General features: G+C 44.1%; 1 protein-coding gene across 2 annotated transcripts in view; it reads left to right on the plus strand.

Annotated features, from left to right (window-relative positions):
* LOC118389001 (MICOS complex subunit mic25a-like) overlaps nt 1-17,649 on the plus strand; it is a 64,959-nt gene that overhangs the window by 440 nt on the left and 46,870 nt on the right. For both annotated transcript variants that reach the window (XM_052527319.1, XM_035778655.2), the window contains exons 2-4: nt 926-1,022; nt 1,264-1,315; nt 2,718-2,895. In XM_052527319.1, coding sequence (XP_052383279.1) covers nt 926-1,022; nt 1,264-1,315; nt 2,718-2,895 — 327 coding nt within the window. The remainder of the gene's footprint in view (nt 1-925; nt 1,023-1,263; nt 1,316-2,717; nt 2,896-17,649) is intronic.

Here is a 17,649-nt window from a genome sequence, read left to right on the forward strand (position 1 = left end):
CGTATCTCTAGTAAATATATCCGGCAGTATAGAACGTAAATAGTTGTGTATTTTAAAGCAAATGCAAATAACAGACCCGCATTCTAATGTAATGTCATGTATTCCCGTGTCCTCAAGTGAATTCGGTCACGGTTCCCCCCCAGTCCGCTATGCGTCGTTGTCTGGACTTGACGTTACACTGTAGCGGTTCTTTGTCGGCCACAGAGAATATTTAACTGTCCTGGACTCGTTCTAGGCTGCTACAATAATATCATTAGACCACATTTTTGACCAACACAATTTATAACGCACATAGTTTAGGTAATGGCTTATAATAATGCAGGGGTAGCTAAGATCAAATAGATTTATTCCCATATCACCTGCAGATGGACGGTTAATGTAGGCCGATGGGAGACTGTCGCAATATGTCAATGTTATCATTAATTTGTAAAGGAAGTCATTGGCGAATTGTTTGAAGTTGCCCTACATAAAGTTATGAAAAACAAATTTGATTTGGTCTAGGGCAGCAAGTTAGTGTCAAAGTGGGATTGACAGTATCTTCTTACATTTATATAATACGTGTGCCCAAATAAACTTGTTTCAAAGAATTGGGTCACACTTATGGTGCTCTTATTACTGAGTAATATATCTGTAATACAGTCGTAATTCATAAGGTTTTGGCTACTCATTGCTATACATTAGGGTAAGGGTTAGTCTACTTCTGTAAGTGCAGTCTAACAACGCTGTTACTATAGTTATTGGCCTATATACTATCAGGAGTAATTACAATCCAATACATACACTGGAAAGTGTTAAACTTTGAAATAATAATTAGCCTATTAGTGTATATTACTTGACACTTAGGTCTTTGTGCAAGCACCCATTGCTTTGAATGTCCGTCTGACCAGTTTTGCACAATGCAACCTATTTGTTACGCAATACACAGCTCTCAGGGGAGCTGATGCAGCGGATGCGAGATTCGCAGGGAACGGACAGCGTCAATCCACCGCCACCCCAGCCTGGCAGCCACAAACCTGCACCAGGTATGGAAGAGCGCGACGACCTAAGTGCTCAACTCAACTGTGACTTTGGAGATAAAGTAGGCCTTTTGGTCCCAGGGACATAAATGTTTAACGTTTTTAGCGATTTTTATTTTTATCATGGACTACAGTAATAGTTGTGATGTTTGCCGACCGTCTTATGGAAGTGATTACCGTGGAATTGGGAAATGGATATGATGGACTGTTATAAAGACCATTCTTAAATGGCTGGATGTAATTGCAGGTCCAAGACCTGGCCCCACTGCTGCCGAGGCACAGGAGGAGCTGAGGAGGAAGTGAGTTCAACTGCCACTAGCATACACTTTATACCTGAGGACCAACTCCATTCCTTGGCGTGCAGGATTTTCTTCCAGTCTAGTAGCACAAACCTTTGCATAAATCATGTCTTAACTGATATCACTACGACTGTAGTCTTATCTGAAGTTAGGATTTGACACCTTAGTGCAGTGTCACTCAATCCATTCCTGGAGGACCAGTCTTGTGGCACCCCCGGGGATTTACAAATCAAATTTATTCTGTGATATCCTTAGGTTGATCGTAATACCTTTTTTCATGCGAAATAATGTATGGAACTAGACACTAGCCAGACATGTAATTCTGAGAATGAATTTGTAGACTAAGGGAGCTATCGACACCTCATGTTGCTCTTATTTACCGCTAGCATGGTGGCAGTAGGCCATGTCAACAGCATGGCTCACTATGTGGTTGGAATGCTAACGACTCATGTCTGTGTCATGCTTAATGCTATGCTAACTAGCGTCTCAGAGTAGTTTAACTTCTCATGAGCCACCTTTGTGACGGCATGGGCCTGTTGCCAAGGCCTAGATGAAACTGCAGTCCATGTGTTTTCCTATAGCAAGGGCGGCCAACCACGGGTGGCGGATTAGGTATGCAGGTTTTTGCTCCAGCCCTACTCTATCCTGCCTGATTCAGCTGATCAAGGTCCCGATGAGCAGCCGATTAGTTGCCAGGTGTATTGGAGCTGGGCTGGAGCGAAAGCCTGCATACACAGTATCTCCCCACGCAGAGGTTTGGCCACCCCAACATTTTTTTAAATTTTTTTAATTTTATTTCACCTTTATTTAACCAGGTAGGCTAGTTGAGAACAAGTTCTCATTTGCAACTGCGACCTGGCCAAGATAAAGCATAGCAGTGTGAACAGACAACACAGAGTTACACATGGAGTAAACAATTAGCAAGTCAATAACACAGTAGAAAAAAATGGGCAGTCTATATACAATGTGTGCAAAAGGCATGAGGAGGTAGGCGAATAATACAATTTTGCAGATTAACACTGGAGTGATAAATGATCAGATGGGCATGTACAGGTAGAGATATTGGTGTGCAAAAGAGCAGAAAAGTAAATAAATAAAAACAGTATAAAAACAGTATGGGAATGAGGTAGGTGAAAAAGGGTGAGCTATTTACCAATAGACTATGTACAGCTGCAGCGATCGGTTAGCTGCTCGGATAGCTGATGTTTGAAGTTGGTGAGGGAGATAAAAGTCTCCAACTTCAGCGATTTTTGCAATTCGTTCCAGTCACAGGCAGCAGAGTACTGGAACGAAAGGCGGCCAAATGAGGTGTTGGCTTTAGGGATGATCAGTGAGATACACCTGCTGGAGCGTGTGCTACAGGTTGAGTGTGTCTCATGTTCATCGTATGTCCCGTGTGTAGGTTTGAGAGGGAGCAGGCCCAAGTGCAGGAGCAACTGTTTCGACTGGCCCAGAGGGAAAGAGAAGCAGCAGCAGCAGCCACAGCGGGGAGTAAAGGAGAGGCTCACGACGGCCTGAACCCTGCCGTGCTCCGAGAGAAGGGCAAGACCCACGAGGAGCTGATGAAGGCCAAACAACTGGTGAGTCAGTGGGCTCCTCTCTGCTGCCCTCTAGGGCCCAATCCCAAATGGACTTCTATGCACTTGTCGAGGTCTAAGAGGATTTGGTTGGTATAAGCAAAATGGTAAATGCTCCACCTTGCCCTTTTGATAGGCTAGGTAGACATTTCATAATATTATACAAATCAATTCCTCTTAGATCTCCACAAGTGCATATAGTGTATGGTAGAGGTCTTCACGGATCCACCTGTACCCAAATACCCGAGACTCGATCCGGGACCCGAGCGAGTCCGCATTCAGAATTCCAAATAATGTCTCGTGTACGTATAATTTTGAGAGGGAGGGAGGGAGGGAGGGAGGGAGGGAGAGAGGGAGAGGGAGAGGGAGAGGGAGAGAGAGAATTTATGCTGCTGCTCTTTTCGAGAGTGGTGCTTTAATCTTGTTGTTGGCCAATCATGACTCATAAAATCAGTCATATAGCCTCGCTCCATATCATATTTGACGATAAATAACCTAGCTATGGCAGCTATTAGTCTACGAGAGCGCGAGCCGGCTTGGTTGGTTGCCGTCTTTCGTTCCCTCCAGCCTGCTAGAGCGGCACCTCTCTCCCTCTTGTGCTTTATCAGCTCCTGTTAATAAAGTAGCTTATAAAATAACTTTTCTGCTGCTTCCCTCAATCATATCTAATCAGACCGGGTCTCTATGGAACGGGTCTAGATCCGTCCGGGTCTCTATGGAAAGGGTCTAGTTGTCCTCGGGTCCGTTGAAAATGGGTCTCTATGTATATCGGGTCACGTGTCAAACTCATTCCATGGAGGGGCCGAGTTTCTGCGGGTTTTCGCTCCTCCCTTGTACTTGATTGACGAAGTAAGTTCACTAATTAGTAAGGAACTCCCCTCACCTGGTTGTCTAGGTCTTAATTGAATGAAAATGGAGAGAAAAAAACTCCATGAAATGAGTTTGACACCCCTGGTGTGGGATGGGGGCCTATTTGGTATTGAACTGAAGCTCTTCCCTAACTCAGTTCCACACAGTTATCATAGAAATGAATGACATCAGTATGTTCTAATAATATGTGTGAGTACCATAGTAATATCGGAGTTAGTGCCCTTTGCTGTACTAGAAATGCTATAATGGTGTCTAATACCTGAGTATGTCACCTTTCATGTCAAGGGAAATTGCACAAATACATAATGAGTATTGAGTATTAGCACAGCGAGATTGAAAGAGCCAATATTAGGCTGGTATTTGATGAGCAATTAGCCCTCTGATATAAAAATGTTCTGTTAGTGTACAGTGCCCTCTGCTGGTTAGAAAATGAAACGGCGTGGCCTATGTGAACTACTGTACCTTGACCACAATAGACTCCAATTAAATGTTATTCGTCAAATGCTTTGTAAACAACAGGTCTAGACTTACAGTGAAGTGCTTACTTACGGCCCTTCCCAACAATGTAGAGAAAGAAAATTGAGAAAAATGAAAATGAATTACACGTAATAATAAATACACAAGGAGTAACGATAACTTTGCTATATACACAGAGTTCCAATACCGAGTCGATGTGCAACAGGATAGATAATAAACAATAGCAAAAAGCTGTCCTGTTGTTTCCAGACTTCGTTACCATTTTCTGGTGGTAGCAGAAAGAACAGTCTATGGCAGGTGGCTGGAGTCTTTTGACAATTTTTAGGGCCTTCCTCTGGTCTTGTATAGCAGGGAGCTCAGCCCTTGTGATGTACCGGCCCATACGCACTAACCTCTGTAGTGCCTTGTGGTCGGATGCCAAGCAGTTGCCATACCAAGCAGTTGCCATACCAAGCGGTGATACAGCCAGTCAAGATGCTCTCGATGGTGCAACTGTATAACTTTTTGAGGATCTGATGGCCCGTGCCAAATCCTTTCAGCCTCCTGAGGGAAAAGGGGCATTGTCATGCCCTCTTCAGGACTGTGTTGGTGTGTGTGGACCATCATAGATCGTTAGTGATGTGGAACCCGAGGAACTTGAACATAGTAGGTATTACAGACTGGTTCAGGGAAAGGTTGCCAGCTTGTCCGTCTGGCCCTGCGGCCTTGTGAATGCTAACCTGCTTAAAGGTCTTACTCACATCGGCTATGGAGAGCGTGATCCCACAGTTGTCCGGAACAGCTGCTCTCATGCATGGTTAAGTGTTGCTTGCCTCAAAGTGAGTTTTGAAGTCATTTAGCTCGTCTGGTAAACTAGTCCTACTTAGTTGACATTAATTTCCCACCCCAACTAAGCATATTTCTGATAAAACACTGTATTGTATGAAGGTGAAGGAAATTGATATTTGTGTGTGCCTGCGTACAAGCACGTGCACAAACGCATGTGGCTTTGATTGCTCAGTCAAGTCTTAAGAAGCAACTAAATGCAGCGTGCACTACAGTTCTCGAGTGTTTTTACTCCCCACTCTCCCAGTTGATTTGTTTCCTTGCTTTTAATTTTTTTTTTACGGAGATGGCTTTAATGAATATTGAAATGTATTTATCTGGTTTGGTTTTCATTGCTTTGGCCACCAAGCTTAATGATGTTCTATTGGAATGAGTCACCTGAGTCTCCGTGATTTGCCTTTGTTTTTCGTCACTTTCTTCGTTTGTTTTAGTGACAAATTGGTAGCGTTGGTCTGTGTGCGTTTGGAGAGGATAAACACCAACCTTTGCATTGTTTTTCAACCACAGACGTGATAGAATAGAAAATCACTTCTAGTTTCTTTTGACCATGGGGCTTTTTGACAGGTGTGAACCCGCTGTCAGACCGTTCACAACTGCAATATTTCGGTGTGTGTGTGTGTGTGTGTGTGTCTGTCTGTGCACGCCTAGTTTGACACACCAGGTGTTGTTTTAGCCACGGCTGTGTTCAGAGTTTGATCAGTAGTGAGAGAGATCATGCCCTGGAGATAGTAGTGTTGACATAACTGCTATTCCTCCTCCTGTTTTGCTGTCCCTCTCTTTCTCTCCTCTCTCGTTGTCTCTGTATTCTCACATGCCTGCTTCCTCTCAGATACAGACCCAACACACACACATATAGGACTAAATGGGGAGTGATTTTTGAGTATTTCTGAACAGTGTTTACGTCTGATCCTTCTGACCTTTTCCTCACCTATCGCAACTGCACTGTGTTAACGACTTGTTGGTTTGAATTGTGTGTGAAGTTGGAGTGTGTGTGCGAGGGTGAAAGAGTGTGTGTGTGGGTGAGAGGGAGTGTGTTTGGGTGAAAGTGTGTGTGTGGGTGAGAGGGAGTGTGTGTGTGTGTGTGTGTGTGTGAGGGTGAAAGAGTGTGTGTGTGAGGGTGAAAGAGTGTGTGTGTGAGGGTGAAAGAGTGTGTGTGTGAGGGTGAAAGAGTGTGTGTGTGAGGGTGAAAGAGTGTGTGTGTGAGGGTGAAAGAGTGTGTGTGTGAGGGTGAAAGAGTGTGTGTGTGAGGGCGAAAGAGTGTGTGTGTACGAGGGTGAAAGAGTATGTGAGTGTGTGTGTGTGTGAGAAAGAGATCTATATTCCATATCTGTTTTTATTATATGCCTCTGCTCATTGCTCTCTTGCCGCAAGTTGCTCTCCATCCAGGGGCGCAGCTTGACCCTGTATGTGGGATGTGTGCTTTCTGCAGAGAGGTTGAGAACAGAGCAGAATACATATTTCCGCTGTTCGCTATAACATATGGACAATAAAGTTGTATATCGTGTTTTGTATCTCAAAGTTTCAGTCTCATCTGATCGCCTTAGTGTGTGATTCTACACTAGCAGCATCCTCCTATATTCAAATGCAGGTCTCCTCTCATTGTAACTATACTAACGTCTGCAGTGCACTTGGGAGAGGGTGAGAAAGGAAGAGACTGAGGGGAACAGGAGGCCTAGCAGGGTCTCCTCTCATTTGAACTATACTAACCTCAGGAGTGCACTTTCAGAATAGACGACAAAGCACATTAGCATAAGACTTGTTTCCTCCGCCGCTCTTTTCTTTCATTAGCACCTGCTTTCGTTCCTATCACCCCTCTCTGCAAATACACTCTTCTTCTTTTGCAGACACACACACACACACACACACACACACACACACACACACACACACACACACACACACACACACATCCCAGAATGGGGGAATACATTCCGAGCTCACACATACAGGAATATCCATCTGCATCAAAGACATGTTGATTGAATTTGGAATCATGAAGTGTTTGAAAAGCTAGCTGGTGCTGACAGGTTTTCGAGAACTGTGTTATAGGTGTCTGTATTTTTTTCTGTGTCTGTCTGTCGTGTGTGTGTGTGTGTGTTTGGAGGTGCAAGTCACACCATTCCTGTACACAACCATCCAGAATCTATATGAAAGTATTCACTACTGTTCAAAAGTGTTGGGGTCACTTAGAAATGTCCTTGTTTTTGAAAGAAAAGCAACTTTATTGCCCATTTTAAAATAACATAAGATTGATCAGAAATACAGTGTAGATAGACATTGTTAATGTTGTAAATGACTAATTGTAGCTGGAAAAGGCTAATTTGATTTGATATTTTATTTTTAATTGGCCAGCATCCTGGAGTCGCCTCTTCACTGTTGACGTTGAGACTGGTATTTTGCCGGTACTATTTAATGAAGCTGCCAGTTGAGGACTTGTGAGGCGTCTGTTTCTCAAATTAGGCACGCAAATGTACTTTTCCTCTTTTTCAGTTGTGCACTGGGGCCTCCCACTCCTCTTTCTATTCTGGTTAGAGACAGTTTAAAATGGTCTAAAGAACATTAGACACTGGACAGAGATATGGCTTTTTCTTTGCAACTAGGCCTAGAAGGCCAGCATCTGTGTGAGAGCGAGGTCTTGCAATCCGCTGATCTCAATATCTGTGGTGCTGCTCATTGCACGGCTACCTTTTTAAGCAGTCTTCCTATGTTTAGACTCAAAAAATGTTCCCATCTTCACCACTAGATGGCAGTAGTAGAGCTTATTTCCCATATCTAGGATACGAACCAGAATTGATCCGTGCTGTATGCGATCCAGACGTAATATTTTATTCACCCCCCCCCCACCTCTCGTGTGTGTGCGTGTGAAAATGACTGGGAAAGATGAGACTCTGCAGTGCTTCCGACACTGTCCAAAAGAACGATGATGAAAGGCCCAACATTCATTAAAGTCAAGGCTGGGAAAAACACACACGGACACACACCCTAGCTGGCATCTATCAGCAGCTCACGCTCTGCATGTTAACACAGACACCCTGCTGCTGCAGGCTTGGGAACGGACCGCTTATGACTACGTACTCACTCCAGTCTACACCTTCCCATCCCTAATAATAGTGAAACATAACAACTATGAAATAACACGTATGGAATCATGTAGTAACCAAAAAAGTGTTAAACAAATCACAATATATTTGAGATTCTTTAGTATAGCCACATTTTGCCTTGACAGCTTTGTACACTCTTGGCATTCTGTCAACCAGCTTCACCTGGAATGCTTTTCCAACTGTCTCGAAGGAGTTCCCACACGGTGGTTGAAACCAAAAATCTCAAATTTGGCCTCATCAGACCAGATTTCCACCTGACAAATGTCCATCCCTTGTGTTTCTTGGCCCAAGCAAATATCTTCTTATTACTAGTGTCCTTTAGTAGTGTCCTTGAGTAGTAGTGCAGCAATTCGACCACGAAGGCCTGATTCACGCAGTCTCCTCTAAACAGTTGATGTAGAGATGTCTGTTATATGAACTCTGAGGCATTTCATGGGCAGCGATTTCTGAGGCTGGTAACTCGAATGAACTTATCCTCTGCAGCAGAGGTAATTATGGGTCTTCCTTTCCTGTGGAGGTCCTCATGAGAGCCAGTTTCATCATTGCGCTTGATGATTTTTGCAACTGCGTATTCAAAGTTTTTGACTTTTTCCGGATTGACTGACCTTGTTCTAAAGTAATAGTGGACTGTCGTTTCTTGTCACAACACAACTGATTGGCTCGCACACATTAAGAAGGAAAGAAATTCCACAAATGAACTTTTGAGAAGGCACACCTGTTAATTGAAATGCATTCCAGGTGACTACCTAATGAAGCTGGTTGAGAGAATGCCAAGAGTGTGCAAAGCTGTCATCAAGGCATATAGTGGCTACTTTGGGAAACTTTTTTTTTAACTTCATGATTCCATATGTGTTATTTCATAGTTTAGATATCTTCACTATTATTCAACAATGTAGAAAATAAACTCAGCAAAAAAAAATAAGTCCCTTTTTCAGGACCCTGTCTTTAAAAAATAATTCATAAAAATCAAAATTTCACAGATCTTCCTTGTAAAGGGTTTAAACACAGGTTCCCAAGCTTGTTCAATGAACCATAAACAATTAATGAACATGCACCTGTGGAACGGTCGTTAAGACACTAACAGCTTACAGAGGGTAGGCAATTAAGTTCACAGTTATGAAAACTTAGGACATTAAAGAGGCCTTTCTACTGACTCTGAAAAACACCAAAAGAAAGATGCCGAGGGTCCCTGCTCATCTGTGTGACCGTTCCTTAGGCATGCTGCAAGGAGGCATGAGGACTGCAGATGTGGCCAGGGCAATAAATTGCAATGTCCGAACTGTGAGACGCCTAAGACAGCGATACAGGGAGACACGATGGACAGCTGATCATCCTCGCAGTAGCAGACCACATGTAACAACACCTGCACAGGATCGGTACATCCGAATATCACACCTGCGAGCCAGGTACAGGATGGCAACAACAACTGCCCGAGTTACAACAGGAACCCACAATCCCTCCATCAGTGCTCAGACTGTACGCAATAGGCTGAGAGAGGCTGGACTGAGGACTTGTAGGCCTGTTGTAAGGCAGGTCCTCACCAGACATCACCGGCAACTATGGGTGAAAACCCACCGTCGCTGGACCAGACAGGACTGGCAAAAAGTACTCTTCACTGACGAGTTGTGGTTTTGTCTCACCAGGGGTGATGGTCGGGTTCGCATTTATCGTCGAAGGAATGAGCATTACACCGAGGCCTGTACTCTGGAGCGGGATGGAGGTGGAGGGTCCGTCATGGTATGGGGCGGTGTTTCACAGCATCATCGGACTGAGCTTGTTGTCATTGCAGGCAATCAACGCTGTGCGTTACAGGGAAGACATCATCCTCCCTCATGTGGTACCCTTCCTACAGGCTCATCCTGACATGACCCTCCAGCATGACAATTCCACTAGCTATACTGTTTGTTCTTTGCGTGATTTCCTGCAGGGCAGGAATGTCAGTGTTCTGCCATGGCCAGCGAAGAGCCCGGATCTCAATCCCATTGAGCACGTCTGGGACCTGTTGGATTGGAGGGTGAGGGCTAGGGCCATTCCCCCCAGAAATGTCCGGGAACTTGCAGGTGCCATGGTGGAATAGTGGGGTAACATCTCGCAGCAAGAACTGGCAAATCTGGTGCCGTCCATGAGGAGGAGATGCACTGCAGTACTTAATGCAGCTAGTGGCCACACCAGATACTGACTGTTACTTTTGATTTTAAATCCCCCCCTTTGTTCAGGGACACGTTATTCCATTTCTGTTAGTCACCTGACTGTGGAACTTGTTCAGTGTATGTCTTGTTGAATCTTATGTTCATACAAATATTTACACATGTTAAGTTTGCTGAAAATAAACACAGCTGACAGTGAGGACGTTTCTGTTTTGTTGTTGAGTTTAGTAACAAACAAAAACAAGTAGGCGTGTCCAAACTTTTGACTTGTACTGTATGTATTTTGAAAATGTTATTTTTTTTAAATTCAGGGGGTACTTCAGCACCCCTACTTCCTGCGGCTATGGTCGTCGGCCGTTAGCTGTGTCTTTGGACTACCACTAGCAAGCAACGGCTCCGTGCTTGAGCGGGATAGAAAGGCAAGCTCGTCAGTGGGAATGGGAGAGACGAGAGAGGGGAGGAGAGAGAGCTCGGTTGTGTTGACCTATTACCTGTGAAATCCTTTACAGGGTTTGATTTGGAATTGCTTGATTAACCTATTGGGTGCAGTCCCATGATTTGAGTTCCTGACCCACACACACACACACACCGTCAAACCCCCCTGTAAGCTCTCCTCTCCAAGGGGAACCTACGCTGCGAGGAGAAGAGGAAAGATAAGCAACGTTAGGCTCCAGATCCACCCGGCCCTTATCAGTCTATGTAATCACCAGACTTGACATCTTTTGTGCATGTTAAAGCCGTTAAGCTCCATTCTCTCAGCCCCCCCACCTTCCCTACCAATGCCAGCCTCTGGCAATAGCCAACGAGTCAACCACATGGGCTGAGGAGATTTTTATCCCTGCCGTGGCTCGCAAGAGGGACGTCTGGCTGTAACCCTGGCGGCGCAAAGGGCAAGTGAGTCGGTGTGGATCAGAATAATGTGAGCTCAGATCAAAATGATTGCCAGATGTAATGAGGCAGTGGGAAGAGGAGCGTTTTTGAATGGTCTCATTTGATTGTCAACCACTGTGTGTTCCAGTGGATTTAGGTTCTGAGATAATGGTCATAGTGTTCAAATGGGGACAGAGAGAGAGAGAGTGTGTGACGACGACAAGGTTTTTGAATTATCAAAATGGGGTTCGGTGTATTTGCTCCTGTTCATGACTTGATTCTACTCATCAGGAACTCGATTTCTGATTCTGAGCAGGAATGGAGCAAAATCCTGCACACCAGGAGAAGGGTTGGCCAACCCTTAATACAGCAGTATTAGGTCCCAATTGGGTCATAACTGGATTCTAATATACACAACATAAGCAAAAGTATGTGGACACCTGCTCGACACATTCAAAAATCATGGGTATTAATATGGAGTTGGTCCCCCCCCTCTGCTGCTATAACAGCCTCCACTCTTCTGGGAAGACTTTCCACTAGATGTTGCAACATTGCTGCGGGGATTTGTTTCCATTCAGCCATGAGCATTAGTGAGGTCGGACACCGATGTTAGGCGATTATGTCTGGCTTGCAGTCTGCGTTCCAATCCCAAAGATGTTTGATGGGGTTGAGGTCAGGGCTCTGTGCAGGCCAGTCAAGTTCTTCCACACAGATCTCAACAAACCATTTCTGTATGGACCTTGCTTTGTTCACAGGGGCATTGTCATGCTGAAACAGGAAAGGGCCTTTCCCAAACCTTTGCCACAAAGTTGGAAGCACAGAATCGTTGAGAATGTCATTGTATGCTGTAGTGTTAAGATCTCCCTTCACTGGAACTAAGGGGCCGAGCCCGATCCATGAATAACAGCCTCAGACCATTATTCCTCTTCCATCAAACTTTACAGTTGACAACATGCATTCGGGCACGTAGCGTTCTCCTGGCATCAGCCAAACCCAGATTTGTGCCAGATGGTGAAGCGTGATTCATCACTCCAGAGAAAGGACTCTGGAGCAGTGGAAATTCAATGGCTGCGAGCTTTACACCACCCCAGCTGACGATTGGCATTGCACATGGTGATCTTAGGCTTGTGTGCGGCTGCTCGGCCATGGAAACCCATTTCATGATACTCCCGACGAACAGTTATCGTGCTGATGTTGTTTCCAGGGGCAGTTTGGAACTCTGTAGTGAGGTTGCCACTGAGGACAGTAGATTTTTACGTGCCACGGGCTTCAGCACTCAGCGGTACCGTTCTATGAGCTTGTGTGGGCTACCACTTCACGGCTGAGCCGTTGTTGCTCCTAGACATTTCCACTTCACAATAACAGCACTTACAGTCGACCGGGGCAACTCTAGCAGGGCAGAAATTTGATGAACTGACTTGTTGGAAAGGTGGCATCCTATGACGGTTCCACATTGTAAGTCACTGAGCTCTTCAGTATGGTCATTCTACTGCCAATGTTTGTCTATGGAGATTGCATGGCGGTGTGCTGGTGTTTTTCACCTGTCTCCCTCCCTCTCGTTCTCCATATTATTCCAACCAGTCTGTACTTAGAATAAGCAGGCTGATAAAGTGCTAATTCATTTAGCATCCCTGAGCTATGTTAAAGAGTACACACATTTAATGAGCATACAGATAGACTAACTAATTTACGCCTGTGCGTGCGGGTGCGTGCGTGGAAGCACGGATCAGGACAGTTCCTGGCCCATTCAGAGAAGGTCTATGAGGAGTGTATTTGAGACTGAAAAGGAGAAGACTGAGAGAAGGGTTTAGTGCATGTGTTCCTGTGAGTAAGATTTATTTTTGGCTTACTGTACCCGTGTGTACCTGGAGCTCGTACCTGTTCTTTTCAGATGGGGGTAACCACTCGGAATCTATTTAAACCCAGAAACCACTTTTATACACGCTTTACTTTCAGCCCTTAGACATTCCCATCACCTGCATTTGACCCATTCTTCAGCCTTTACATTCTATTAACTGCTGGGAATAACAGGGCAAAACATGCACACGAACTGGCACAACCAGTTTACCCGGTATGACTGGGATTGTATTGTATCTCTTTCCTTCCCCTTGCTCTCTTTCCTCCTTTTATCTCTACCGCTGTCACTTTCTCCCTCTATCTGTATATACAGTGGGGCAAAAAAAGTGTTTAGTCAGCCACCAATTGTGCAAGTTCTCCCACTTAGAAAAAAAGTAGAGAGAGGCCTGTAATTTTCATCATAGGTACACTTCAACTATGACAGACAAAATTAGAAGAAAAAAATATCTCACCCCGTGGGGTCAAAATGATCACAAGAACGGTGAGCAAAAATCCCAGAACAACACGGGGGGACCTAGTGAATGACCTGCAGAGAGCTGGGACCAAAGTAACAAAGTAACATTTTGATCCCACGGTGTGAGATCTTGCGTGGAGCCCCAGATCGAGGGAGATTATCAGTGGTCTTATATGTCTTCCATTTCCTAATAATTGCTCCCACAGTTGATTTCTTCAAACCAAGCTGCTTACCTATTGCAGATTCAGTCTTCCCAGCCTGGTGCAGGTCTACAATTTTGTTTCTGGTGTCCTTTGACAGCTCTTTCGTCTTGGCCATAGTGGAGTTTGGAGTGTGACTGTTTGAGGTTGTGGACAGGTGTCTTTTATACTGATAACAAGTTCAAACAGGTGCCATTTAATACAGGTAACGAGTGGAGGACAGAGGAGCCTCATAAAGAAGAAGTTACAGGTCTGTGAGAGCCAGAAATCTTGCTTGTTTGTAGGTGACCAAATACTTATTTTCCACCATAATTTGCAAATAAATTCATTTAAAATCCTACAATGTGATTTTCTGGATTTTTTTCCTTTTACAGGCCTCTCTCATCTTTTTAAGTGGGAGAACTTGCACAATTGGTGGCTGACTAAATACTTTTTTTGCCCCACTGTATGTCTCCTCTCTCTCACTTTATCTGTATATGTCTCCTCTCTCTCTCTGTATCTGTATATGTCTCCTCTCTCTCTCTGTATCTGTATATGTCTCCTCTCTGTATCTGTATATATCTCTCTCTCTCTCTGTATCTGTATATGTCTCTCTCTCTCTCACTGTATCTGTATATGTCTCTCTCTCTCTCACTGTATCTGTATATCTCTCTCTCTCACTGTATCTGTATATCTCTCTCTCTCTCTCTCTGTATCTGTATATGTCTCCTCTCTCTCGCTCTGTATCTGTATATATCTCTCTCTCTGTATCTGTATATATCTCCTCTCTCTCTCTGTATCTGTATATGTCTCCTCTCTCTCGCTCTGTATATCTATATCTCTCTCTCTCTGTATCTGTATATATCTCCTCTCTCTCTCTCTCTCTCTCTCTCTCTCTCTCTCTCTCTGTCTGTATCTGTCTCTCTCTCTCTCTGTATCTGTCTATCTGTCTCTCTGTCTCTCTGTCTCTCTGTCTCTCTGTCTCTCTGTATCTCTGTCTCTCTGTGTCTGTCTCTGTCTCTGTCTCTGTGTCTCTGTCTCTGTGTCTCTGTCTCTGTGTCTCTGTCTCTCTGTGTCTGTATCTGTCTCTGTCTCTCACTGTCTCTGTCTCTGTGTCTCTGTCTCTGTGTATCTGTCTATGTCTCCTCTCTCTCTCTCTGTATCTGTATCTGTCTCTGTCTCTGTCTCTGTATCTGTATATGTCTCTCTCTCTCTCTCTGTATCTGTATATGTCTCTGTCTCTGTATCTGTATATGTCTCCTCTCTCTCTCTCTCTGTATCTGTATATGTCTCCTCTCTCTCTCTGTATCTGTATATGTCTCCTCTCTCTCTCTGTATCTGTATATGTCTCTCTCTCTCGCTCTGTATCTGTATATGTCTCCTCTCTCTCTGCTCTGTATATGTCTCCTCTCTCTCTCTGTATCTGTATATATCTCCTCTTTCTCTCTGTATCTGTCTCTCTCTCTCTCTCTGTATCTGTATATGTCTCCTCTCTCTCTCTCTGTATCTGTATATGTCTCCTCTCTCTCGCTCTGTATCTGTATATCTCCTCTCTCTCTCTCTCTCTCTCTCTGTATCTATATATGTCTCTCTCTCTCCCACTGTATCTGTATATGTCTCCTCTCTCTCTCTCTGTATCTGTATATGTCTCCCTCTCTCGCTCTGTATCTGTATATGTCTCCTCTCTCTCTCTGTCTCTGTATCTGTCTCCTCTCTCTCCCACTGTATCTGTATATGTCTCCTCTCTCTGTATCTGTATATGTCTCCTCTCTCTCCCACTGTATCTGTATATGTCTCCTCTCTCTCTCTGTATCTGTATATGTCTCCTCTCTCTCTGTATCTGTATATGTCTCCTCTCTCTCTGTATCTGTATATGTCTCCTCTCTCCCACTGTATCTGTATATGTCTCCTCTCTCTCTGTATCTGTATATGTCTCCTCTCTCTCTGTATCTGTATATGTCTCCTCTCTCTCTCTGTATCTGTATATGTCTCCTCTCTCTCTCTGTATCTGTATATGTCTCCTCTCTCTCTCTGTATCTGTATATGTCTCTCCTCTCTGTATCTGTATATGTCTCCTCTCTCTCTCTGTATCTGTATATGTCTCCTCTCTGTATCTGTATCTGTATATGTCTCCTCTCTCTCTCTGTATCTGTATATGTCTCCTCTCTCTCTCTGTATCTGTATATGTCTCCTCTCTCTCACTGTATCTGTATATGTCTCCTCTCTCTCGCTCTGTATCTGTATATATCTCTCTCTCTCTGTATCTGTATATATCTCCTCTCTCTCTCTCTCTCTCTCTCTCTCTCTCTCTCTCTCTCTCTCTCTCTCTCTCTCTCTCTGTATCTGTATATGTCTCTCTCTCTCTCTCTGTATCTGTATATGTCTCCTCTCTCTCTCTCTGTATCTGTATATGTCTCCTCTCTCTCTCTCTGTATCTGTATATGTCTCCTCTCTCTCTCTGTATCTGTATATGTCTCCTCTCTCTCTCTCTGTATCTGTATATGTCTCCTCTCTCTCTCTGTATCTGTATATGTCTCCTCTCTCTCTCTCTCTCTGTATCTGTATATGTCTCCTCTCTCACTGTATCTGTATATGTCTCCTCTCTCTCTCTGTATCTGTATATGTCTCCTCTCTCTCTCTCTGTATCTGTATATGTCTCCTCTCTCTCTGTATCTGTATCTCTCTCTCTCTCTATCTGTATATGTCTCTCTCTCTCTCTCTGTATCTGTATATGTCTCTCTCTCTCTCTGTATCTCTGTCTCTCTCTCTCTGTATCTGTATATGTCTCTCTCTCTCTCTCTGTATATGTCTCCTCTCTCTCGCTCTGTATCTGTATATATCTCCTCTCTGTATCTGTATATGTCTCCTCTCTCTCTCTGTATCTGTATATGTCTCCTCTCTCCTCTCTCTCTCTGTATCTGTATATGTCTCCTCTCTCTCTCTGTATCTGTATATGTCTCCTCTCTCTCTCTGTATCTGTATATGTCTCCTCTCTCTCTGTATCTGTATATATCTCCTCTCTCTCCCACTGTATCTGTATATGTCTCCTCTCTCTCACTGTATCTGTATATGTCTCCTCTCTCTCTCTGTATCTGTATATGTCTCCTCTCTCTCTCTGTATCTGTATATGTCTCCTCTCTCTCTCTGTATCTGTATATGTCTCCTCTCTCTCTCTGTATCTGTATATGTCTCCTCTCTCCCACTGTATCTGTATATGTCTCCTCTCTCTCTCTGTATCTGTATATGTCTCCTCTCTCTCTCTGTATCTGTATATATCTCCTCTCTCCCACTGTATCTGTATATGTCTCCTCTCTCTCTGTATCTGTATATGTCTCCTCTCTCTCTCTGTATCTGTATATGTCTCCTCTCTCTCACTGTATCTGTATATGTCTCTCTCTCTCTCTCTCTGTATCTGTATATGTCTCCTCTCTCTCCCACTGTATCTGTATATGTCTCCTCTCTCTCCCACTGTATCTGTATATGTCTCCTCTCTCTCCCACTGTATCTGTATATGTCTCTCTCTCTCTCTGTATCTGTATATGTCTCCTCTCTCTCTCTGTATCTGTATATGTCTCCTCTCTCTCTCTGTATCTGTATATGTCTCCTCTCTCTCCCACTGTATCTGTATATGTCTCTCTCTCTCTCTGTATCTGTATATGTCTCCTCTCTCTCTCTGTATCTGTATATGTCTCCTCTCTCTCTCTGTATCTGTATATGTCTCCTCTCTCTCTCTGTATCTGTATATGTCTCCTCTCTCTCTCTCTGTATCTGTATATGTCTCCTCTCTCTCCCACTGTATCTGTATATGTCTCCTCTCTCTCTCTGTATCTGTATATGTCTCCTCTCTCTCCCTCTGTATCTGTATATGTCTCCTCTCTCTCCCTCTGTATCTGTATATGTCTCCTCTCTCTCTCTGTATCTGTATATGTCTCCTCTCTCTCTCTGTATCTGTATATGTCTCCTCTCTCTCTCTGTAT

Source organism: Oncorhynchus keta, chromosome 10 (genome assembly GCF_023373465.1).
Source record: "Oncorhynchus keta strain PuntledgeMale-10-30-2019 chromosome 10, Oket_V2, whole genome shotgun sequence".
NCBI lineage: Eukaryota > Metazoa > Chordata > Actinopteri > Salmoniformes > Salmonidae > Oncorhynchus > Oncorhynchus keta.